The 25906-nt window shown below is 40.7% G+C and overlaps 1 protein-coding gene across 2 annotated transcripts in view; it reads left to right on the plus strand.

Annotated features, from left to right (window-relative positions):
- GALNTL6 (polypeptide N-acetylgalactosaminyltransferase like 6) overlaps nt 1–6303 on the plus strand; it is a 1244643-nt gene extending 1238340 nt beyond the window's left edge. For both annotated transcript variants that reach the window (XM_047717401.1, XM_047717402.1), the window contains one exon: nt 5103–6303. In XM_047717401.1, the coding sequence (XP_047573357.1) occupies nt 5103–5270 (168 nt within the window). In that variant the 3' untranslated portion in view covers nt 5271–6303. The remainder of the gene's footprint in view (nt 1–5102) is intronic.
- The last annotated feature ends 19603 nt before the right edge of the window (nt 6304–25906 follow it).

Raw genomic sequence — 25906 nt, forward strand, 5'->3', positions numbered from 1 at the left:
CTTGCTGGTCCCCAGCACATGAGCTAGCTCCCCATTACCTCTGACATATCTCTTCCCACTCTCTCCCGCACCCAGTTCCCCTGCCATTCCTCTAACTCTCTAAACCCTCAGGGGGTGTTCCTGTTTGCACCAGCCCGTCTGTCTGGAACTCTCTTCCCCAGATAGTGGCATGGCCAATTCCTTTACCTTCTTCAAGACTACCCATATGTCACCTTCTCAATGAGGTGTACCCTTGCTGCCCTATTTAAATTTGCATAACCTGGGGCGCCTGGGTGGCTCAGTGGGTTAAAGCCTCTGCCTTCAGCTCAGGTCATGATCCCAGGGTCCTGGGATCGAGCCCCACATCGGGCTCTCTGCTCAGTGGGGAGCCTGCTTCCTCCTCTCTCTGTCTCTGCCTGCCTCTCTGCCTACTTGTGATCTCTGTCTGTCAAATAAATAAATAAAAATCTTTAAATTTGCATAACCTATTATGCCCATTGTCTGTGCCCCACTGCCTCACCCCTACCCTGCCTCTAGCATGAAAGTTCCAGGAGGGTCGTGCAAGAGCGGGGATTGTCCTGTGAAGTTCACTGAAATATCCTAGCTACCTAAAGCAGTGGCTAATAAGTAGTAAGTCCCAAATAAACTTTTGCTGAATAAATTGAATGCATAAATGCAATCACGTCTCTCTTTCCCCATGTCGCTCTCTGCATCTGAAATACCCTCACACATTTTACTCTCCCTCATCCACAGTCTCGTTGGCACTTTTTTATTTCATACAGTTCTTGTTTACCTCTTGGTGTCCCCCTCTTCCTGGGTCAGGAGCTGCATCTCAGCTTATCTTTCTAGGCCTTTCTTCTAATACATACCAGAAAATAAAAGACATTCAATAAATATGTATTATTTATTGAATTCTGACCTGAATCGTGTTGTATTTCAGGCAAAGGACTGAAACATACGAATCATATATAAAATCTGACCATAATTACATAAAAGAACTAATTCCCGAGCCATACATCACCTTTGTTCCGTAAATCCTTTTGCTTGAAATGGAAGTATATCAGTTTGGATGACGGGCTGAGGCAGGAGCTAATTTTTGCACATTCTATTTTGCCAGAATTTCAGAGAATGCAATTTGGTCTTGAATAGCTGGTCTCGGACCAGATGGTTTGTACGTTCTGATTTTTCGAATTGGGGATGCTCCCTGACTAAAAATAAATTAAGGGAAGATACAGAGCGGAAGTACTTATTATATGTAGGACATTGTGCCAGCGATTTTACATGTATTAACTCATTTCATCCTCACACCAAACTCATGCAGGATTATTATCTATATTTTACGGATGAAGAAGTTGGAGTTCAGAGAATTAAATACTGCCCAAGGTCACACAGCAAGGACGTGGCATGACTGGAATTTGATCCAAAGCCTGTGCAGAACAAAATCCCAGCCCCTGACCCAGCACAGGCTGCCTTCCCTCCCACCGTGTGCCGGTTCTATTCTCAGACTCCTCTTTCTACACATTGTGAACTCACACACTTACTGTATTGTCTTTGCATCTCTGGTGGTTTATTCTTTTATTACCTTGCACACGGTTTGGAATGCTTTCTACAACACACCCAGGCCTTCAAAGCTCAGACCCTGGAGAAATATGGAATCTAATCGAATTTCGTGTCAGGCGATGAGTGTCACAGAGATGCCAATCAAATAGCTGGCTGGTTTCAGGAAGGTGTCCCTTACAATGGGGTCCCTGAAAAGTCCCACCCATGCCTTTCACAGTCTGGACTGGCCAGAACTGGGCATTGAGTCTGACCTGATTGGATTTGGAAGGTCAGTTCCCCATCCCTGGATCTGAACTTTTCCATTTCCTGCTCAAGAATTTCTCATTTTCTGAGGCAAAACCAAAACAGGAATGGCAAGGAAGGAAGCAGGCAGGGAAGGTGGGAGAGGAGAGGAGACGAGAGAGGTACAGTTTGCCGTATTATACTATGAACAACCAGGGCACGTGATCTGCTTTCCTCTCAGGACTGAACAGGGAATAGTCCAGTCAAAAGGGCCCTTTAAGGGGGACTGTTATGGAACAGCAGGCTTGCCAAAGCTCCCAGAAGCCTATTCCAAAGCAGGGTGGGGGGGGGGGGGACCTGTATTCGATTCTGTTATAGCCAACTCTTGTCATAAGATGGAGGGCAGGGGAACAAAGGGCTGTCTTAGAACGAGAGACCGTACTGACGAATGATTGCTCGGTCCACTGACTTAATTCCAGCCAGGAAAGCCATCAGTAAAGACACTTAGTAATCCAAAAGCTTCGCTGAGTAGAAAGTTACAAAGATAGCAACAAACGTGGCCCTCAAGGTGAAAAGTGGAGAATGCATGCTCCGGGGAGGCTGACAGGGCCTCCAGAAGCTTCACCTGTAGGACCTGGTGGACACCCGCAAGGACAAGGGTGAACAGAGCTCAGTCTATAACCAAAGAATGATCAATCTGTCAATCTGAGTATTGTCAGTAGTCTCTAGTTGGATGCCCTGTCATTTGTCTCTGTCAGTCAGCCCTGAACTTTGGAATAAAAAGTTCGTTCAATTTTATGGCCAGGAGAGGCCTTACAGATTAATCCTAACCACCCTCTCATTTTACTGGTGAATCTTCTCAGCCGTCGACAGATTAAGGGAATTTAACTTTCAGCTTCTATGAGAGCACCAAGTACAATAACAGAAAACATATTCTGGATTTTTCAGGGCAGTGCTGAATTTGCGTGTCCTGTCTGCTTGTCCTCTTGCATACGCCTGTATTTGTCAGAGCCTGTGTCCCAACTTGGGGCTAGGGGAAATACGATCACCTTATAACTCTGCAGATAATGTTCAGAAAATCCGGTTTGGCTTTTGCACCCGTACAAGCTCATGAAGGGAAGAGAACAGAAACACATTCTACTCCTTTCTTCTCTCTCTCTCTCTCACTCTCTCTCTGTCTCTTTTTTTTTTTTTTTTTTTTTAGCTTTCATAGAAAGCTATAGGGGAGAAACTGCAAGCATACAAAGGTCCCCACTTGAGCTACTGACAAAGGGAAAGAATAGAAGGAAATACAGAGAAGTAGGGGAAAAAAGGAGACCTAGGTGGAACAAAGTGAATTAGCATTTAGTAGGTCACATAGAATTTTCAGGAATCAAATGGCTTAGGAAGGCTCTTTGAAAAGCTGATTTAAATATACCATGTAGCTAAATGGATAGAAGTTAGGGGCAGAGGACTGAGCATGAAAGACGCTGGGAAGCAAGAGGGTGGACACAAAAGAGACTGCAGCCCAAGCGACCCGCACAGCTGTGAAGAGGGGTCTCTATGTGTGAGTTTCATCTGAGAGGGAAGGGTGAGTGGGGTGAGGGGCAGAGTAGGCTAGCCTCTCTTCTGGACTCTGCTGGCCCCACCAAGAATAGGAGGGAGTTCCTCAGAGCTTCCCCTGGGGTCGAACAGCAGCCAAGGTCGCAAAGCCCCAGGTGAAGAAAAGAGGAAGGACACTTCTTTGAGGAAAGAAAGGAAAATCCGCAATCAACCCAGGAAATTTAAGAAAACAAAAGAGAAAAGAGAGCCTTTGTATGAGGCAGAGCTCTCTGTTTACACTAAACAGAAACAAGCACTAAATTGCAGGCACTGCCTTTCTCCTTCCTTATTCTTCCTTCACCCACTGCGTAACTGTGCAAACATCCGGATCCTAAAAGGACATTAAATATTGGTTGATGGAGTCCTAACATCCAGAACAACCCAGAAATATTTACACTGGCTGCCTGAGAAACTCTGTCATTCTAAAAGCATTGTGAATCAAGTATTCCTCAATTAAAGAAAATAATCAGAACCTCTGAACATTTCCTAAAAAACAGTATTTGGCCCCGAAATTCAAACAATGATTTGAGAATGCTTTTCACGTGCTCTTGGCAATTTTTTTGCGTAGACGCTGTAAGAAACAAAAGGCTTTGTTACCAGTTAAGGAAAGATTTTTTTTTTTTCTCTTTACATTAACTTCCTTTTCTCTACTTAAACAATAAGAAGAGGTATGCGTTGGGGCCCCTTGGTTGGCTCAGTTGGAAGAGTGTCTGACTTTTGATCCTGGGGTCATGAGTCTGAAACCCATGCTGGACAGAGATTCCTTTAAAAAAAAAAAAAAGGGGGGGGTGTGTTCGAGCCAGATAGTGAGCTCGCTCACCGCCACGTAAGCTTTCTGCCCTGATAGTACCTTTCAAAGAGCTGTTCGTTTTATCGCATACTTAGGTACTCTTTTTTTTTTTTTTTTTTTTTTAAGTGAATGCTGCCTCCTCCCTTTTACAGGAAACAATGAGAGTTGCACCACAGAAGAGCTGTAATGGCCAAAAGGGAGGTTGGAGAAGATGCTGAAGCTTCAGAGCTAAGAAATTTGAGTTTGTACATGGAGATAGGGCCTGTGCACCAGCAATCTCTGTCCGTATAAGTTCTGAAGAGGGCAACTGAGCACCTAGCTCATTTGGTTCCTGTTTCTTCTTGTACTTCTTTGTCCCATTAGAGGCTCCATACAAGGGAAGGGAAAATTACAACTCTTCTTCTTCTAATCTAGTCGGGTCAGACTCAGTGAATGCCAGTTAATCCAGGCTGTGAAAGGCATGGGTGGGTTCCTGTGTGTGAATGTGTGTGTGTGTGTGTGTGTGTGTGTGTGTGTGTGTGTGTGTGTTGCATGCAGACCCACCTGTTGCTGTTTGCTATGGACAGAATTACCATCTTTGTAAATGTGCCTCTCCCCAGATAGCTACATTATTAGCTAGTTGGTCAGCAACCTCCTATACAGGTAGTATCTTTAAAACCCAAGCATGTAGCAAAATGCTAACTACAGAGTAGGAAGTGCATGGATTGCTTTTTTAAAACAGCGGTGAAGGAATGAATTCTTTGTTCCCGATTGAGCCTGCTTGGAGTTTCTATATCAGCCTACAGGCCTGGGACACTGTTCTCCACGTGGTTATCCAAACTGCTATTGTTTGATTTGGGAGATGGTCTCCTTTTCACACTCTGGGTAAATACTGAAATATAAACAGGGACATTTTACTTCCTCTGTATATTTTGGGTTCTAACCGCTTATATATTATGTCAGGCCTTTCTTTTCTTTCTGATCCCTCCAGGACAGAACATTATTCCATTCTGTGAGCAACAGCTGCATGGACTGCAACCCCGCAGAGAAGAAGATTTTCATGGCCAGATGTGACCCTCTATCTGAGACTCAGCAGTGGATTTTTGAACATATTAATATGACTGTTTTAGAAAAATTTAACCACCACGCCAGCTCCTAGGAAAAAGGAAGGAGGGAAAAATGAGTGATTACCTACAGATTATAAAAACTGAATTTCAGCCAGCATCTGGGTCGAAGGAGTCAGGAATAACATTTCCTAGATCCAGGAAGCCTGGTTTCAAGATTTGTAAATGCCACGTCAAAGTAGGTTGTCCTGCAGAAATTCCTGCCTCTGAAGAACTTGGCCGAGAACCTCACCAGCTGCGTCTGAGAACTTGAGACTAGCAGTGCCCTTGCTGGCCAAGGGCAAAGATTATTTAAGGACTTTTCCAAACAACTGCTGAGTTAATAAATCCTAGCATTTCTCAGGTCAAATCCTGCAGTAGTGAGTAGCTATGAATGGATCCTATTAACTGGGTGGGAGGGGGGCGAAAATAGAGTGCATGACTGCTCCAACAACCCAAGGAAACCACAGGTTTAGAACTAGCCATGCTTAAGGGGTGAGCTGTCCTCTCTGGTGCCATTCTCCGACTAAGAACGGGTTAAGCAGGTTTAACCCTTAAAAGTGCTGCAGATGATTTTAGAGTGCTCATACCGTTCTGTTTTCCTGTGATGTCACAACTCAAGTTACATAAGGAAACAAACTTCCAGTGTTTGCATTCTCTCATTCCCATTTCCTTTTAGAGCAGAGGTAACTTCTCGTTCATCAAGGCTCGTGCTCCGTACATCAGCTGAAGTTCTAATTCAGTGCCCTTGGATGAATCCAGTTCAAAAACGAAACAGAAACTATGCTACCAAGTTACTCCAAAGAGAAAGATTTCACAGAAGCAGCAACACCATTTAAGGTCGAGGAGAGGGATTTCCCTAGGAAATCGATTTTTACTTTTCTATTACTTTTAGAATTTTAAAAGTCTGATGTTCGTCCAGTCATACTTTTTATTAAGGAAGGAAATGGAGTGAGGTTGATGTAATTTGTTTAGGAGATCCTGAAATCCAAATAAATCTACACTCCAAGTGATATGCGAAAACGGTTTGGTTGGCTTCAATTCTGTGTGATCGGTGCTGGGGACAGACACGCGGTTTCATTTGTTTTGTTTCGGGGTTTTTAAATTTGTTTGTTTTATATTGCTGATATTAATGATGTTTTTGTTTTACTTGGAAGCTCACAGAAAGAATTTCCATTAATAAACTGCTTCTGACATCATTCTCTGTTAATGAGATAATACTTTAGGGGTGACGAGAGGAATGATTACAAGACTAAATGGAACATTTAATCCTTAAAAGACCTTTTTTTAAAAAAAATTTCAATAATTACAGGGGTGGGAGAAGAATATACAGGAATCTGGATGGGTCTTTAAACGAAAGGGTTATGTGTGTTATACATTTTTCAAGGTTTTTCAGATAGAAAAAGTTTTTATTTTGCTTTTGTTGTTTCAGTTTAGCTTAGTTTTTCTGTTAATCAGCATGTATCTGTTGTCCTGGATAGAGAAGCATTAGATATTAGAACTGGGAAGACTCTTAGAATGCAATCCCTTTGTTTTTCCAAATGAATAACAAAAGAATAACGAAAGAGGGGGGGTCCTGATTGCTGGTGAGGCAGATGGCCCTTCTGAGCAGCACATCTCCTCTTGCTCGCTCTGTTACCCAAAGTGTTTCTGATTCTGACTCAGGTGTAACTTGACATTTTCAGTCACGAGATGAGAATATTGTGCCTCCCCGGGGATGCTTCTGAGAGTAGCATTCATGTTCAGAAACTTTAATATATGAAACCTCTTCTTGTAAATGTTCATGATTTTGTTCTCCTCTCCCTTAAAATTGAATCAAAATGCCCAATTAAACCGCCCTGCTAATAGTTGGGGAAGAGTTACTCTGTTATCTTTCCTGATTTTTCAAGCACTTTTTGAAGAGCTACTCTTTTCACAATGACAGTCACAGAGACTTTTTTTTTTGTGTGTAGGTCAAGAGATCTTGAAGCGTGAGAGATGCAGAGTAGAGAAAACCAATAGTGCGAAATTAACCTATGTGTTTAACAATTCCAGAGAGTGAGTGAAGATTTATCTCAAGTGCTCAGAAAGCTATCTGGTTGTAGAATTAGAGAAACCTGTAAAAATTCACATTATGTCATTAAACAGTTGGCTGCTATTTACAGTTCCACCTAAAAGCCACCCCTGGTTTCTGCAACCTGGAAAGCCCAGATTTGCAATATGTCAGCATGCCTGAATCATGGGAAGCTAGCCATAACCTGTTTGGCACTGTTTTCTGAGAAAACCTGAAGACCGCATGAAGTTATTGGTTTCCCGATCTTAGAAGGGCTCATCTCTTATATCTAATCTTACCTTTGAGCAAAAGGATATAATGTAAAAAAATAAAATTAAAAAAATTAAGAGACTGAGATGTTAAAGCCAACATTAAAACTTCAAACTGCCAAGCAATTAAGTGTGTGCAAATGGGGAACATCCAAACAGACTAAAATGAAGCCCAGAGAATCGACTTCTTAGCAGAAGCCAGAGCACTGCCAATAAGCATGCTTCAGGAGGCATTCCCAGTCCCTCCGAAGGTTGGGACTCCACTTACTTGAAAAACCACCATTACTATTGCAAAAAATAGAAAATTACATATGTTCGTGTATTTGTTTGGCAAAGAGGAAGTGAATGGTTATCAAGAAGATTCTCTTTCCTGGAAATAACATGATTCAGACATTAAACAGTATAGTCCCGACTTAACCTTTTTGATCAGAATGAGAGGAAAAGAGCAGAAAGTTAACCTGGCCTCAGGAATCGCTGCTTCTCCATAATAAGAAACGGTTTTGCCAGAAGTTAACACATCATTTTTTAATACCCTTATGTATGTACTGAGGAAATGTTATGCTGAAAAACAATTGTGAACTAATGATGGGATTTAGACTTAGTTCCAAGCTGAATTAATGTCATGGTAATAACAATAGATTAGCTTCTATGTCTACTGCTATTGAGTTAAAAATATTACTATGATCACAGGACTTTTTAAAGATTTATTTATTTATTTGACAGACAGAAATGACCAGTAGGTAGAGAGGCAGGCAGAGAGAGGAGGAAGCAGGCTCCCCACTGAGCAGAGAGCCCGGACAAACGGACGTGGGGCTCGATCCCAGGGTCCTGGGATCATGACACAGGACTTTTTAAATGCATTCATTCTGTAAGAGGCCTCAGTGAATAATGTTAGTTCCGGAATTATTTTGTGATTTGGTAATATAGAACTTTATAAAGAGATGCATAACATATAATGAGCTGGATTTACCATCAATGAAAGAGAGACTTAGGTCCATCTGTTCACATTCTTGCAAAACGTAAAACCAATGACAACGCTCAACCCCATTCCCTTTAAGGGCAATTACATGTTTTTTCTAAAAAGCCCGAAATACGTAAATGGCATATAAATGTCTCTTTTATGATTCTTGCCCTCGCATGGAAAGCTTCTATTTCAATTCTTTCATAAATAAGGAAATAGTAAAAAGGAATCCTTTATTGGAACGGGTAAAGTCCATGTCGGACACATCAAAAGAGCCAATGGCACTTCATTTATGAAGCCAGCTGTCCAGTCACGGGAGGAAAGCCACGCTCACCACGGTGCAACATTCCTGGCCCAGGATTTGACATATGTAAAGATCAGAACGGAGCTGATGGCACGGTGTGTCACCAACTGCTTTTGATTCCCGTCTTTAGTGTTACCCAATCTTCACCAGGAGTGGAAAATCCCAAGCCCCACCCCACCCCCATTCCTTCAAATCCTTCCAGATTACATTAGTTAGAATTCAGAACCATCCTAATAACATGTGATTCTTGCAAACATTGATTTATCCCCGGGAACCTCCTTCGTAAAGTCTCTTCAGACTTCTCCCCCTGGCAGAAATAGGAGTCTGCGATACACCTTCCTAAACAGGAGCTGGAGATCAGGAAATAAGGCATGTCGTATAAATCCTGAGAAGGAACACCTCGAAGGGAAAATATTTTTGGCCGTCCTCGATCCAGAGAATAAATACAAGTGGTCAGGGGTAAACTGTGTCCCTACCGTAGGTGTGAGTAATCCTCGCCATTCACCTCATGGGCAAGCTCCGCCCCGCCGTCCGTCGTAACTCTCAGATGACACCACCAACGGTAATTACTCTCTCTGTGCGAAACTGTGGCGGAGAGCACCGGAGCGTGACAAGTGGCCAGTCCTGCCCACACAGCCGATGTTGGAAGATTGCTCTTTGATTTATGTCTGTGGTCTCTGCTTGCGAACTGGGAGCTGTTTGCAACTCTATTTGGTAGACTTGACATTGGCCTGAAGCTTTTATTCACAGGCGCTCTCTCTTCACTTGACGCGCCAGGCTAGTGCGTCTGGTACTGTGGCTTCTCAGCAGACAACACCTCAGACCCATGTTTGATAATTCACTTCAGAGAAACCTGGGAGCATTCCTTCTGCCCCTCCTGCCTGGGGCTGCCCCCTCCAGCTCACCACACAATAGCTTCCCTGGGCTGCCACAGTCCGCCTCTCTGCACCTTTGCTTCTGTTTACTTCATAGTTCCTCTGGGAAAGTTAAAATGTCCTGTATTTATTAATGCTCATAGACCGGAAGAGACCAACCGGTCTCACTCTTTCTCTTCAGGACCAAATAAAACCCAGTTATGTTTGTTGATTGCCTATTGCATTCACATGCAATCGGTTCATTCCAGGTTGTGTAAACGGAAGCTTTTCAGTTAAGAGTTCTTACACCCACCTAAATCTTTTTGCTGAATTAAGAGGATTCTAATTTAAATGTTCTTTTCATGATTTAAAAAAATATATATTTAAAATCAACTAAGTCATTTTCGACTTTTTCAAGCTAAAAGCAGTAGATGCTCACCATGAGCCATTATTAATACCTAGTATTATGGTCCAGGATAGAAATAGATAAGGTAGGTAGGTATGGAGGTAGGTAGATAGATAGACACATTCTATTTGCATTATTGGTTTTGTTTTTCAAAATGACTTTACATTTAACTCATTCCACCCTATCTCAGAGGTAGAAAACATTACCACCCTTACGAAGAAACCGAAGGACTCAAAGTCAAGGGGCTCGCTAGGTATCAGCGGTTGATAGTGGCCGCTCTCCATATTTGTAATTATTATTAACTTGTGACAAGTTAACAGCAGAGCCAGGACTGGAATTCCGTCAGGCTTTCTGATGCTCAGGCCTCAGCTCCTTCCACTCTCCATGGAAATTCATACCTCACTATAGGGTCACTGGTCCACAGCAAAACCAAATATGAAATGTATTGAGTTACTTCAAATTCGCTGTGAACAATCATTCCTTGGGGCCTCCATTTTTAACCCCTTAATTATGTTTGCTTATCTCTGTACCTGTGTGTTTTTTGTTGGTTTTTCCACAAGCTGATTAAAGCAAGAACACCAAACTGAATTTAGGATTAGCTCCTCTTAATGAGATTTTCAGGGCACTTTGAAGAAGTGATCAACTAAAGCTATTTGCATAGTTCTGGAAGAAAATCCTAAAGCAAATACTTGCATTTTGTGATTGTCAATGGGCTCAGCCCTGGGGTGTGGGGGAGGGGGACAGTCACCAAGCAAAGATTTTGCATTTATTTTTCTGTAAGTCTCCAAATTGACCTTCTTTCAACATTCTTACTTCTGAAGAGTTCTGTCCAGGTACACCCCTTAGCCATTTGAGACTCTCTAAGTGCACTAAGGTGAGTTCTCTCTGTAGCATTTTCTCTCTTCTACGGGTACTAATGCAGAACTTCTGGGTAAGTCAGCGAGATACAGATAATTCTACAATTGAAAAGACAATGAATTGCTTTGTGCCCCAGATCTCAGTGTCTTACCACTAGTAAACCCCAGTTAAGTCTCTGACATGGTTGTCTTGCTCACATGCATGGGCTGAGGGAGCCTGAGAGGACAGCCAGTGGGATCTGCTGCTAAACTTGCATTGACAGGAACATATCCAAGAGCACTTTACTCCAAATTCCTCTGGCTTTTATTAGGCCAGTGCTTACTAAACCGTATCACCTGGAGGGATTGTTAAAACACAGATTTCAAGGCCACAGCCCCCAAATTTCTTATTCATTCAATCTGGGATGGGACCCAAGAATAGCATTTATACTTAATTTCCAGAGGATGCTGATCTTGATGGTCTGGGATCCACACTTTGGCTTAGGTCAATAGTCTCACCAGTGTGAAAATACTTTTTTAAAGATAGGTTTGTTAATCTCTAACATATTTGGAAACCGTTATTGTATTTGAAAGCCATCTCTCAGAAATGATAAAACCAACTCACTCAGAATCCAAACGAGTCTAACTCAGTTCAATAAATATTTATACTTCATTTAAAGCTCTTTAAATCAGGATCACACAACTGGAAGACTCTGAATAGGCAGTATTGTGGTATCATAGTAAAAATATTTTCAATCACTTACATTTCTCAACTAAAGTATAATGACTAGGTCAAGACCCCTACCATTAAGTGTCTGGCAATGAGCATCACATTAATAATTTAATCATTATTGTTCCTTCCTCTGAACTGCTAGTAAACTTCATGCTACTATAGAACAGTATTGAAAAAAAAAAAAGACAGCATAGCATGGTTAAATAATTTAGACTTAACACTGTTTTTCATTATATCGGTCTGCCTGGCCTAGACCATGCTTTTTCTCCAGTTCTGTCTTATGAAAAGAACATTACTTTTTGGTGGCAAATACCTGGCCAAGCTCATTTCAAAACCATTGTGCAGATATGACTGAACTATGGTTCCTTTCATCTTTGAAAAATTCTGCAAGTTTAATTAAAAGTCTTTTAAGTGCAACAGTATCTCACTGTGTTCAACTCAGTGTGGCAACTTCATTAGAAAGAGTTGCAAATGGTAAAGAAAACCTCAGTACTTCCACCTGTTGGAATTGTGGTTGCCCTGGATTTATAATCTTCTTTTCATTGAAAATAAATACTAAGATCTTTTTAAAGGTTATTTCTCTCTCATCCTCTGTTTGCAAAATAACAATTTTTTTTAAGATTTTATTTATATATTTGAGAAAGAGAGGGAGAGAGAGAAAACACGAGTGGGGGAGAGGGGCCGAGGGAGAGGGAAAGCAAACTCCCTACTGAGCAGGGAGCCTGATGTGGGTCTTGATCCTAGGACTCTGGGATCATGACCTGAGCCAAAGGCAGACTCTTAACCAACTGAGATACCTGTGTCACCTACAAAAATAAAAGTTAATGGAAAATATTTTTCTTTTTTTTTTTCAGCTTATTTACATTTTAACCCCTAATGGCACACACAGTAAATCTTCCAAATCACTTTTTCTCCCCAAACATTTTCCTGTGTGTGTGTGTATGTGTGTGCATGCACTAGAGGTGTGTGAATGAACAGATGGGAAAAGGTGTTTTGCTTTACTGGTATTTGCTATTCAAATTTCTATCACCCAGTACATTGTTTATTACCGAATTTATAGTCATGTGTCAAAACTCCAAGCCACCTGTGTTCAGATTTTATGGAGGAAAAATTGCAGAAGATGCAAAAACTCCTTTTAGAGCCAAAATCTAGACAGCGCATCTCAAATCGAAAAGATAAACTTCTACCACTGGGACTTTCGATTCCTTTTGAAGCTAGTGGAGAGCCAAGGAAACTGAAGTGCTAGCCAGTTCTCCCCAGTCCTAGTAAGGAAGGGATTAAAGGGGGTGAGGAAGTGGCAGGGGGTTGAGGTTAAGAGAGAGGAAGAGAAACAGTCATGCTTTATTTTCCTAGAGATAATTTTTTTTAACATCCTGGAGGAAGCAGCAGGGAAGTGTCGGAGTGACTGAGATGTCAAAGAAATAATCTCACAAAAGAAATGCTGTGCTAGAAGCAAGGAGCCACTTCTCATTAATATCTACCCGCTAGCAAATGACGAGGGTCAGACACATACAGGCACACACACATTCACGAAAACTACTTTCCATTGGAAGACAAGGGTTTATAAAGAATGGGAGTTCAAACTAGTATTAAATAACTATGCAGAGTCACTGAAATGTTTAAAATAAAACAATCTCTAGGGTAATTCATCTGGATAATAAATGCCTTCGCTTGAGAAAGGACATGGAGTGGAGGTTCTTTCATGGTGAATGACAGGAAAGCCTTAATGGTGGGGAGAGCTAACGACCTTGTTTCTACATTCCTCAGACATCAGTGGGCTGCCAGAAAACCGCATGTGGGGTCGAGGCAGTGATGGTTTAAAATGGCTAGGGAGAAAGTCTACAGGAAAAAATGAGCCGCAGCTTCGGTAGAAGCTTCTAAAGATGTTGATGAATGATTGCCACCCTCTGTGCTATCCGCTACCCAGCCAAGCCACTGGCCAGATGCGAAGATATTAGTAAGGCTCATTCGGAAATTATTCTCCTTCCATTTCTTCTTAAGTTCTCCCCTATTTTTATCAATCCTGAGTAAACTGCCTCCAAAAATGAAGTTAAAACATTGGGTGACTTGAGGAAGTCAGAGGATCCTTCTTGTCGAGGTAAAAAGAAACGTTAGAACAGCAAAATCCCCGATCTTCCTTCATATCACCTTTTATGTTTCTCTTCTTCCTGAACTAAGAAAAATGTTTCAGGCAGTGTCAGTAGGTTGGCCGCTCTCTCTGAGGACTCAGTGCTCTCTCTAAATTTAATTCAACGAATGTTTGTTGAGTACCAGCACAGGCAAGGCTTTACTTTAGAACAAAAGGTACAAATAGCTAGGAAAAAAAATATGTCTGTTTAGTTGTCTAAAAATTCTGTTGTTGGGGCACCTGGGTGGCTCAGTGGGTTAAAGTCTCTGCCTTCAGCTCAGGTCATGATCCCAGGGTCCTGGGATCAAGCCCTGCATCCGGCTTTCTGCTCAGCGGGGAGCCTGCTTCCCTTCCTCTCTCTCTGCCTGCCTCTCTGCCTACTTGTGATCTGTTTGTCAAATAAATAAAATCTTTAAAAAATAAAAATAAAAATTCTGTTGTTGCCCCAGCTGTGGCTCTTTTCTCCCATTTGAAACTAAGGGAATCTTTAACCCCTTCTTCATGATGATGAAATGTTATAATGAATAAGAAATCGTTATGTAACTTGCAAGCAAAATGTAAATGAAACAAGTCAATATTTAATAAGAGTCTGTCCCCTAGCAACTTACAGTCTCACCAAGTGATTCTTAGATAGGGTAACCGTATTATTTATTGTACAAAACATAATTTTTGAGAGCAAAAGGAGATATTAATAGTTATAGAGGAAAAACAGGTGAGAACCAGTATTGGGGAAACTAGGACATATGATGATCCTCTTCTTAAAGATGTTAACAAAAGATTTACGGATATGGTTGAAAAAAAAATTTTTTTTTAGAATGAGGGGAGAGGGGCAGAGAGAGAGAGAGAAAATCTCAAACAGGCTCCACCCACAGTACAGAGCCCAATGTGACAGAGAATCTCATGACTCTGAGGTCATTACCTGAGCCAAAATCAAAAGTCGAATGCTTTACTGACTGAGCCAGCCAGGCGTCCTTGGATAAGATGAAATATTAAAACTGAACCCACATAGCCAACATTTAGGAGTTGTTGGAGAAGAAAACTTTTCCTCTACCCTCTTATGTACAGTTTTGAGGGTCTGCAAATTAAAGTGATAAAAGACAGATGAGTAAGGATAAAAACAGATATAGTTATGTGTTTATGCAAAGGAGTTCATTAAAAATGTGGTTGAAAGAGGCAGTTAGCGTTTGGTGCTTTTATACCATCTGAATAGGAGATGGAGATGGGTAGAGGGGAACTTCTGGGAGAGTAAATTTCTTCTCAGAAGGGGAGTCAGGGAGATGGGTACTTATGGTAAAACAAGTGACTTTTTGGAAATATAAATTGCTCCCTAGGAGAATAAATGGGAGATATGACAGTTTGTCTGCTTGGATGTGGAGCTAGCTTCTTGTCTCTGAGAAGAGATTAGAACTTTTCCCAGAGTGGAGATTTATGACAGTTGAGTTCTTTTGAGTTCTTTCAGAAGGCTCTGCTTTTAAGCAGATAAACTATTTTAATTCTGAAATGACTTAGCTCAAAATAATTTTTATGCCAAAGCAACATATTTTGGGGTGCCATATCCTGATCCCCTTCAGGGTTAACAAAGTGGATTAGATTATCTTACTGGGAAGTTCTTTGAAATCATGAAGGCTATGTAGTTCTATTTGCTATTTTTAAGTTCAAGCATGACGCTTTATCTAAAGATAAGGTGTTATAATAGCTAGATTATAATATCTAGGCTATTCACTGCTTGAAAATGGCCTTAAAACCCTTTTTCATCAAATCGGTGTATCAAAATAACATTATAATAACCCGCTTAATTTAGAGACTGTAAGTAAAAATCTTATAAGTTGCTTTAAAGAGGAAAGATAGTCTTCCCTGTCTTGATATGCAATTGTATACAGTTAATTAAAAATAAAAGAAAAAGGAATGCAGAGCTTAGAAAACAATTGTGTTATTAAATATCTCCCACAACATTAAAATTGCTATTTTGTAGTTTGCTTTATGTAGATGGTCAATAGAATAGCATTGTGTTTTGCTTGATGAAGGAGGATTTCGGAAGGAGGCTGCTGACAGAGAATTTAGCAATAAAACAAAATAGCAAAGCAGACATTACGTTTTTTATTGCTAATTTACTTCCTTGGTATTGCATTGCACCAGGGGTAATTCCTCTATGAAAATGTAGTAATAATGCCTGATAGACTTACCTGATAAACGTCCCCCATCTTCAGAATGTTCAATTTCACTTCATCCCAAGATAAAAGACAATGGGGAAAGGTTACTATGAAATGAAGCAAATTATTTTCTACAGGGTTTGTTCCTGACAAGCCATATTGCAGCCCCTACAAAAATAAGGAGACAATATATCTTCTGATTTAGAAACCAAACAAACCAACCGAAACAAACAAACCAAACAAAAACAAACATAAGGCGCCTAAATGCTACTCCAGCAATGGACCTGGGCAGAGAGAACTCAGTTTATCTAAAATATGTATATTAGATACCTACAAATTATGTTGAATGGATGATGGACAGATGAATGGCAGGAACGTGTCTCCTTCCCTGTGCTACTTTCAATATTTCCCATAACTCAACCTTGAAAATGGAGAACAGAGAGAACAAGAAACAGAATGTGAGAGAGAGGGAGACTGGGAGAGGAAGAAACATAATGTACACGGAAGCCCATGTTCTAAAGCATGAGAAATACACCGTAACTGGATACTTTTATTGATATAGTAAGTTATTTTGTAATTGACTTCAAGAAAAAGAAGACTAAGACACAATCAAAATATATCCCATTAGGCAGTGAACAGGGGAAAAAAGTCCCCAGAGAAGAGCACAAATCCCTGTCTGCAGTGAGTCTCTAACAATTCTGAACCATTTAAACTCTCCCATGTGCAGGTCCCACCATCGGAAGAAGCACAAAGCAGGAAAGGCTACCCTTCTCTCTCCCAGCTCATGTTGACATTTTCATCTCTTCTGAACATTCGCAGCAATGATGTGCACTAGAGATGGTCAGTAGAGAAAGGAACTTGAGAAAAAAGAAAAAAAGATCCAACGCAGGCTGTTAAGTATACAAATTATAGAGAGGGTTCTAGTTATTGATGGAAATGGCAAATACAGAGATGCCATATTGAGACATTCATTTTAATGGCTGAGATCTCAGTAAAGTTAAGGCAGAGGAGTCCCATTGTGGTACAGTTTTTGGCCTCTTGGCTGTTAATGGAATGAACATTAACCCTTTCCAAGAAACCTTGGGGCACTAGGTGCTCAGGGAGGGGAAGACACAGTGGAAGCCATATAAGTACATTTCCCCAACAAGTTCACATTTATTTATTTGCAAGCAGGAATCTATGATTTGAAAGCTTTTCAGGGTGACATTGATTTCTAAAACTAATTAAGCAGGAAGAAATGCATGAAACTGAGAAAGGAGGCCAGTCGAAGGCAAACATAAGGCTATAACAAAAGGACAAAAGTCTTCAGAAGTAACTAAAGAAGGTCTCCTGACTGTTCTTGACCAAGGGAATTTACTTCATTTCACTTATACTGCTGAATCACACAAATGGAAAATAATCAAAAGCAATGGAAGCAGTAATTGCTTTCCTAATAGCTACTGTTTGACCTGATGTGAATTAATATTCTTAAGCTTCTTCAAGGCATATTCCATTTGACTATCTTATTCCTGAAAGCCGCCACAAGAGGAACAATGCTTACCATACATACAGCATTTTTATTTTGTTTCTGTTTCTAATTCCTCAGTTCTCCAACTCTGATTCCATAGAAGTTGAACTTTGCTAATCAGCCACACAACAGTGGGTAAATGGCCCGATATCTAGAATATTCATTCCTAAATTGTACTTTCTTACATCTCTTATAAATGGAAAGTTCTGTGATTTTGTAATAACAATAAAGTGAAAAAAAGGATCCATGTTAAACTATAAGAATATAATCTGGAGAACATGGAACATATTTTTCCCTCCTTTAGAGGATTGGGATAAGAATAATCATTGGCGATGTTAGAGTAAACAAAGTAACTTTATGCACCATACAAAAATGAGATAACGAATCACAGCGCACTCTTAGATATTACAAGTGGCTGGCAATGTATTACGTCTATTGGCTACTGGTTCAGTCATTCCACAAACATCTATTGAGTGCCTGAATGGTAGATGCTAATCATACAAGCTCTCAAAAACCTGTAATATTGCTTCATGGCAAAGGCTCCTCTTATGAAGCTGTTTACATAATTGAATTCACAGAGGGGCTCATCAGATATTCTCTAAACCTTGCCAGCAGGCTGAAAATCTGCTTATCAGATTACAAATCCACAGCCAGATGTAATGTTTAAAGGAAAACATTCTTAATAGTAATCTTACTCTCCTTTACTATTGTTTCTAATAGATGACTGGAGATTTCTCACAGAATAAGATAAAAAGAAGAGGAAAGAAGATTTTGAAGACTTTGGAAGACTAACTTTTATAAAATAAAAATATTTAGTTATGTTCAGTATAGTTTCCTTCAGTATAGGAAGAAAACTAGGAATTACATGTCCGAGGCAGTAGAAAACCTCTTTCCTTCCTTCTCCTAAATATTCCCCTCTGGCCCAGGCAGCTGACAGAACATCACTGGTCCACCCTTGAAATACTAGCAAGGGAGCGTGGGAAAGGCAGCAGTGTTCAACTCCTTATTGGGTTTCCTCATGTATCTTGTCACAATTAATTTGTTAATTCAGAACTTGGAGTTCTAAACTTGGAAACTTGGGAGTTTCTAAATTCTTTATGGAGTTAGAGGAATTAGAACTTTTTTCTAAAATAATATCATTCTCACTCAAACCTTTGGTATGCTTTCTCAACAGCATGAGAAAAGGGCATGGTTACGGTTACACCTGACCATTGAAGATGACCCTGATTCTGACTGTAGGGAACCCACTGGGTGTTTGAAGGCTCTCCATCACTGTCAACAGCAGCACAAAGACTGAGAACAGACGCCCCATAAATTTAGTCACCAATCTTGCACTCTAACGCTTCTTAGGACCTCTGGTCTCTAAGGGAAGGTTAGAGGCATAGACCCAGGATAAGTACTTTCCCACCCAAGGCTGGTCCTGAGAAAACAGCGAACAGCCTATTAAAATAGGAGGCATTCATTCGGTTCCAAAATGGCGACAAAGAAGCAAACCAGTGAAGAATGGAGTTTAGTCTAGTCAGGCAAACACCTATGACAAAGCCACTTCAAACTCTTCAAGATCAAATATGAGCTAAGTAGGTGGCAATTGCTCTACCAGCGTTAAGTAAACTTCCATTTTTCATTCACTGGCTTCAGAGTTCTTCTTAAGAAAGATGGAATAGAAGCCTATCAAATAGCTCACTGATGTTTTCCACTGTGTCAGAAAATGGGCCAGCTGTTCCACCACTGGAACGGGAAGGCTGTTAACCCATTGTCCCTTTTTACCAATCCAAGAAGTAAAGAGCTTAGGCCCAATCTTTATAGGCGGTTAGACGGTGCGGGGCTTGATCAATACACCTGTGTGGCTGGCTACCTTACAGCAAAACAAAGGACAATGCCAGTTAACAAAACAGCTGTGAAAATTAACATTAAATCCTGGAGGAGATGGGAGTTTCAGAATCACAGACGCTGTCCCTGGCAAGAAAGATACCTATTACAAAAGAGTGATGGTTGTTAAAAGAGCAAGAAGCCACTGCAGATACATTTAAAGCATTCTACAATCAATTTTCAGATAAGGGACATTGCCTGGAGTTGAGCACAAGAAGATAACTGGAATTTGTGATTCTCCTTTAGCATTTGAGATTCACAGCCTGAGGAAAAGAGCCGTGTAAAATACAAACGCCCTCTGAATTTTGTACCAAAGCCCTACAATTAAATTCCCATTACCAGCAGCAAACTCGGTATAAAAGGACATGTGAAGAAGGATATTGGTCCAGGCAATCGTGGAGTTTGGTGGGTTAGAAATTGGGTCTTCTGGAAATCTTGTAGCTTCTTTTTGCAACCATTTGCAAAATCCTCGCCAGAAGCAGGAAAAATCTATATGCTAATCATATATCCAATTGGGCTGAAACTGAAGGAAGTCAAGAGGAGAGCACAAATCTGACTCAGAGGGCAAAGGAACTGCCATACGAGAAGAAATGATTAAAGGGTTCTAAAATGCCCAGCTCTGCTGAGTAGCCACCCAGAGAAGACGTGACTGTCATTGGAAAGTGTCCACAGAGTGTAAACAACAGTCAGAGTCATTACTGAGTTGAAGAGAAGGAATAAATTGAGGCGAAATTAAGGACAGAGAAGTTTTTACTTAATGTCTGTAATGAAAAAAGCTGCCAGATAGTTAAACGTCTCCCTGGGGGTAACCGAGAGCCATCTTCTCAGGAAGCTTTCAAAGGCCAGGCTTCACCAAGAACCAAATGAGCATTTTTCCAGTCCTTTGGATTGGAAAAACCCTTCATAAAAGAGTAGAATTCTATTTTTTGGAGAAAATAATTGTCACAAAATCTGTGATGGGACAACATAGGAAGCTAATTTGTTGTGGGTGTTTTGGTTTATTTTTTTGTTTGTTTTTAAAGTACGCTTCACACCCAGCATGGAGTCCAATATAGGGCTTGAACTCCCAAACCCGAAAGAGATCAAGACTTGAGCTGAGATCAAGATTCTTTTTTTTTTTTTTTAAGATTTCACTTATTTATTTGACAGAGAGAGAGTATGCACAAACAGTGGAAGTGGCAGGCAGAGGGAGAGGGAGAAGCAGTGTCCTTCCCTGAGGAGGGAGTCAGATGTGGGGCTCTATCCAAGGACCCTGGGTTCATGCCCTGAGCTGAAGGCAGACGCTTAACTGACTGAGTCACCCAGGCACGCCCACAGGGAGCTAGTTTTAAAGGAAGTGAGATAAGAGCAGAATGCTTAGAAAAGAGGCAGGTCATTGACCATCAGAGAAGTAGTAGGAAGCACCACTTAACCAGACTCTTCAGAAAGACAATGATAGACCTATACTAGTAACAAGTGTCTGCTTATATGTTGAAGCAATGGCATAGGCATCTTCTTTAGTTCATCAGTGCGACTGGATTTCTCCAACTGTTGGCGGCAACCTACGACTTCAATTCTTGTGTCCTCAAGCTAATAAGGTCTAAAAACTCTAGTAAGCTAATCTTGATAACATTTTCTATTTTTAACTAACAGAGTGGTGGCTCAGAATGCAAGCTTGCCATCAAGTAGATCTGAGTTCAAATTTCAGCTCCAGTATTTCCCTATGTGACCACTGGCCAATTAATATAACTTCTCAATGACCCAAATTCATAGCCAAAGATGGAATAATAAAACATACCTCTAGAAGCCAGGGCTCTTGGTTGCAAGAATTACATGGGAAAACTTAAGAAGAAAAGAAACCTATGAGAAGGTTATTGTGAGAGTTCAGAGAATCGTCAGTAGAACAAGATGGAGGAAATGGATGGAAAATAAGAGAGGTGGGTTGTTCCAAGCTATGGGCAAGGTTATGCCACGGAAATTGTCTTGTTAGGGTGTCACTGCTTGAATGGTTCACCACTACTGTTGGACCGTACATGACCAAACTCTGCTCTTACTGGATACTGAATGCCACTTGCATCCTCTCTGTGCTTAGCCATTGTGAGGTGAATTGTAAAAGGTCTCCACAACTTGTTTCTCTCACTTAAGAGGCCAGTTCCCTACTGGGAGTATTTGATTGGCCAAACCTAGGTCATATGCTCATTTCATAGCTGTCAAGCAGGGCAGAATGGGAGTATCTGATCCTTTTCATCTTCTTTAGTTGAAGACAGGGCTTTGCCTCCCATGGAGATTCACGTGGTGAAGGATCTCCTCCAAATTAGAAGGCAGATTTGAATGCTGGGAAGCCAGGGAAAGGACAAACATCTATTCCAGTTCACCTCTTTGGTTTTCCAACTTTGCCTAGATTATTCTTTCTCTAATTAAGTTTCCCTCAAATGTTCCTACCTAACAAAATGCAACTACCCTTATAGAGCCTAAATCACGAACCCTCTCCCAAAAGGAAGACAAGGCACTCCTTCTCAAACCAACTTAAATCCAGGCTATCTCAATGATGTTAACATCTCTTGTTCTATCATAATTGCACCTCGGTATCCAGAAACCAATGACAAATTGTAACATGAATACCTCTACCCTTACAGTGTTGGAAAGGGAGAGCAGAGGAAAAAGAAACATGCAAGGATCTGTCTAACTCAAATCTATCATGTTCTGATTTTAGAGGGGGAGAGGACAGACAGCAAGAGATGTTACATATACATTCACAGCAAAGAAGGAAATTCAAGTAGAAAGGAAATCCACAGTCATTATATCTACATGGTCATTGGGCCATGGCTAAAATTTTATTCCTCTTCCATAGCCTAGTTGCTCTTCAGGGGTTTGTTGTTGTTGTTGTTGTTTCCTGGTAAGCTCATTCAAATCTTTATATCAGAGGGATCTAGGTTTGGGGGTCCTGTCTACATGGAATTTCAGTAGCTCTCCATTTATTGTAAACTCTGGCTATAATAGAAGGAGGAATTACCCCAGAACATCACCTCAATGTCACAGTAACAGGTCACCTTCCCCATGATACCCAGGATCAACTATGAGCATCAATACCAAAGCTTTCTATTACAATGGCACAAGGAGATCAACATGGTCAGGTAGCAGTCTCAATTTCCAGTTTGATGGGACCATTGTTTTGTTTCCTGAAAAACTCATTTATCCCTTGAGTACTTAAGGCTCTAACCAATGGGACTCAGGGTCACATGAACAGCAGCAAAAATTTTGAATTGGTCATTAAGCATTATTATATTCCTTGGTTTGAAGGTTCATGTACTCTAGCCAGGAAAAGTGTCGTGAATTGGTCCAAGAGCATATAGTTGAAAGCTTGCACTGAGTACACTGCAAGATGTATGTGCCCACCGGCACCATGAGTAAATCTTCAACAGGTTTTTCCATAAAGCCAACTGCTTCTAGATGGTAGAGTACATGTAAAGATCAATAAATAACTGAGTGTGAACCCATTGCCTTTGTTCATTCACTGTAAAGTGAGTCCTTGGTCAGAGCAAAGTTGTGCGGGATACTGTGTCTAAGGTCTTCAGTAAACCTAGTCATCAGCCAAACTATGATCCATTGATCATGACATGTGTAAAAACCTTACGTCAGGCCATTTTCCTTTCCAGACTTAAAAGATAACAAATAGGAGCTTCTCCAAGTTCCACCCTGTGGAAGGACTGACTTTTATTACTCCTCCAGACCAGGCTGGATGGAATGGAATTGCACAATCTGCCATCTACTTCTGACTCATGCCAGCCAGAGGTTCGGATCACAAAGTTAAGCTCAAAATGCTTTGTCCTCATTAAAGCAGTCATAGGGAACCCTCATGAGGCCAAACATGTTTGTTCAGTTGTAGAATGGGTTTTAGAAGCTTGTGAGGATAAAACGGGATAAGTATTTGAAGCAGTTAGTCCAGAATCTGACAGAATAAAAATCCTAAAATCCAAGTCATTATTGTTGCCAAAGCACATTTTTAGGCAGAAACCAATATGTGTGGGCAAGCAGACCAATCAACGACAGGTTTTTCCTAAGTCTACATAATTAAATGAGAATATTCAGTAAATACACTAATGGGTACAAACTTAGCATCCTATTAGTATTAAAGTCATGCATTTTAAACCCAATTAATGCACACACACACACACACACACACGTGTCTCTATCAATTATTACCTGGGAAAAGTAATACAGATCTATGATATCAAATAAGATGAGAAAATTTAAGCATTTCTGTATACAAATGCTTTTTTTTTTTTTTAACATAGATATTTTCTGTAGAAAAATTCACCAGTCTACTCCAGGAGGGAACCAAGGTTCAATTTCTCCTCACCAATCACTACCCTTTCTTCAATCTTATACAGTTAGCAGATCCAAACTATGGCACCGAGAAGGAAAGCCTGCAACAGAGGTCATAGAGCAACATCCTGAAGAGTCCGATTGGAAGCTTCATCCGTAAAGTCTCCCCCCTCAGATGATGTCATCATGCCAAGTATATCTCTAGATCTTCACTACCAGATCATTCGTTCTCAAGCATTAATATAATTACCATGGAAAAAATGAGCACAAGAGACATCTGGAGAAACTCAGAAACCCGAAGGTGAGAGACTGCTCGTTACACTTCCTCCCACATGTTATATTCTAGACCGAAGCTTTGGAGTGTCTCTTATAGCAAGAGTGTTATTTCTTCACAATTTCCCCCTTCGACGATCGAGTTTTAAAATAACGGAATATTTAATTAATTCTCCGGAGGAATCTAAAATATGCAGAATTGATTAAAGAGTAAAAATTTTGCAGTTGTTCTATAACTGTAACCTCATTGAATGCAAACGAAATGCTCCAGAATGCAAACAGCTTACACAATCTAAAGGATATTGGAAAGTAGAGTTGAATGTTAATTTCATCTAGAGGACCAGAAACTAAGACTTCCAGACAGCCTCCATCCTTTCTTCACAACTCAGCTGTCCCTAAAGTTAAAGGAGAGGGGATTAAACATAATCTGTGATTCTGTGAAAATATGTCAGTATGCATTTGGAAACGGTAGTTCCCAGTAAAGTTAAAAAGCTATGTGGTGGATATTTTTTAATGGGTACTTGCTTAATTTTATATGATAATTGAAAATTCTACAGCAGAAAAAGAAAAATGGTATCCTTGTTCCTACCTAGCTACAATGGAGCAATCTGGCAAAAAATTCAGGAGACCGATGCCTTGGCTGAAATGGTGGGCAGCCTGAGGCTGATTACTTTTTAAACCAGAATGACGAGAATCAAGGCTTATCACCAGGTGACAAAATAGCCTCTATTCAGGTACTGATTCTGCTTGTCACAAGAGTTATAAAACAACCTCGACTTTGAGATTCCCTGAAAATGATGGGAGTGATAATAGGAGAGGAGAGTGGGAAGAAGGATGTATTAAGTGGTGAAATGAAGGGAATAGTTGTAACTTCACACACTTTAACCAAAACAGGAGGAGGAGAAGAGAATCAAGGATTACATCCAGGTTCACAGCAGCAACAAATAGATCATAGGTGAGGTTACACTGGGACTGCAACACCTAGGTGGTTAAGCAAGTGTTTAGACAACCATCATAATTTAAATATAATCTATCCACTTAAATAACAAACAAAATATCCTCCTAAAAATCAACATTTTCATAGTAATGTTGAATATGCTTATTCGATTTTGAAATACTGGACTCCTTGTTCTAAAAATAAAATGACAGATCAATGTCTGTCATTGTACAGTGAACACCCCAAATTTACCCATAGTCAAAACTTGTCCATCCCAAACTGTCAACACCCAGAGAGGTTTGGTTTTCTTATTTCCAATTTCTCAGAAGAAACATAAAACTAATTTGGCCCCACAGTCACTTGCATCCTCCTGGTTGATGGGACTGGTTGGCGCCCAGTGGGGGCAGGAGTCAGTAGACTCTACACAGAAAGTGAAATTCCAGCAGCCAAACTGGTCACTGAGGAAACTCATTACCCAGCATAGATGAAAGCAGCCGAAGCAAAAGAAAAAGAGAATCTCCAGAAGAGGGAATCCAAGTTGTTGGCACAAAAAGAACAAAATTAGGTATGTCAGTTTAGGGGCTGAAAGAGGTTTTTTAAAAGGGAAAGGGATAAAAGGGTGGGTCGGGGGTGGGACACGTTGGTGACTCCGTCGGTTAAGTGTCTGCCTTTGGTTCAGGTCATGATCTCAGGGTCCTGGGATCAAGCCTCATGTCAGGCTCCCTGCTCAGTAGAGAGCCTGCTTCTCCCTCTTCCTGCCCCTCCTTCCTGCTCCTGCTCACTCTCTCCTTCTCTCTCTGAAATAAATAAATAAAATCTTTAAAATAAAATAAAAGGGAAAGGAGCCAGGAATAATGGGCAGAAACAGGAGGGAAGGTCCAGTTTAAAAGAAGCCAAAGTGCGTTCTTCACCATGGCGGTGGGGGGGGGAGGGGGGACAGTGCCGGGTGCAAGATAAATGGGGTAGACGTGCAAAGCCGGCTGGGATATTGTAAAAGCTTGTTACATAAATCGGCTGCTGGAGAGCACTGAGTGGTATTAGTGGGAGAGTTAATGTACTGCAAAAATACCTAGTCATTTTGTTTACTCCCCAAATGACACTTAGGAATTCAAGGTCAGGTTTAAATTT

Source organism: Lutra lutra, chromosome 2, assembly GCF_902655055.1.
Source record: "Lutra lutra chromosome 2, mLutLut1.2, whole genome shotgun sequence".
NCBI classification, from domain to species: Eukaryota; Metazoa; Chordata; class Mammalia; order Carnivora; family Mustelidae; genus Lutra; species Lutra lutra.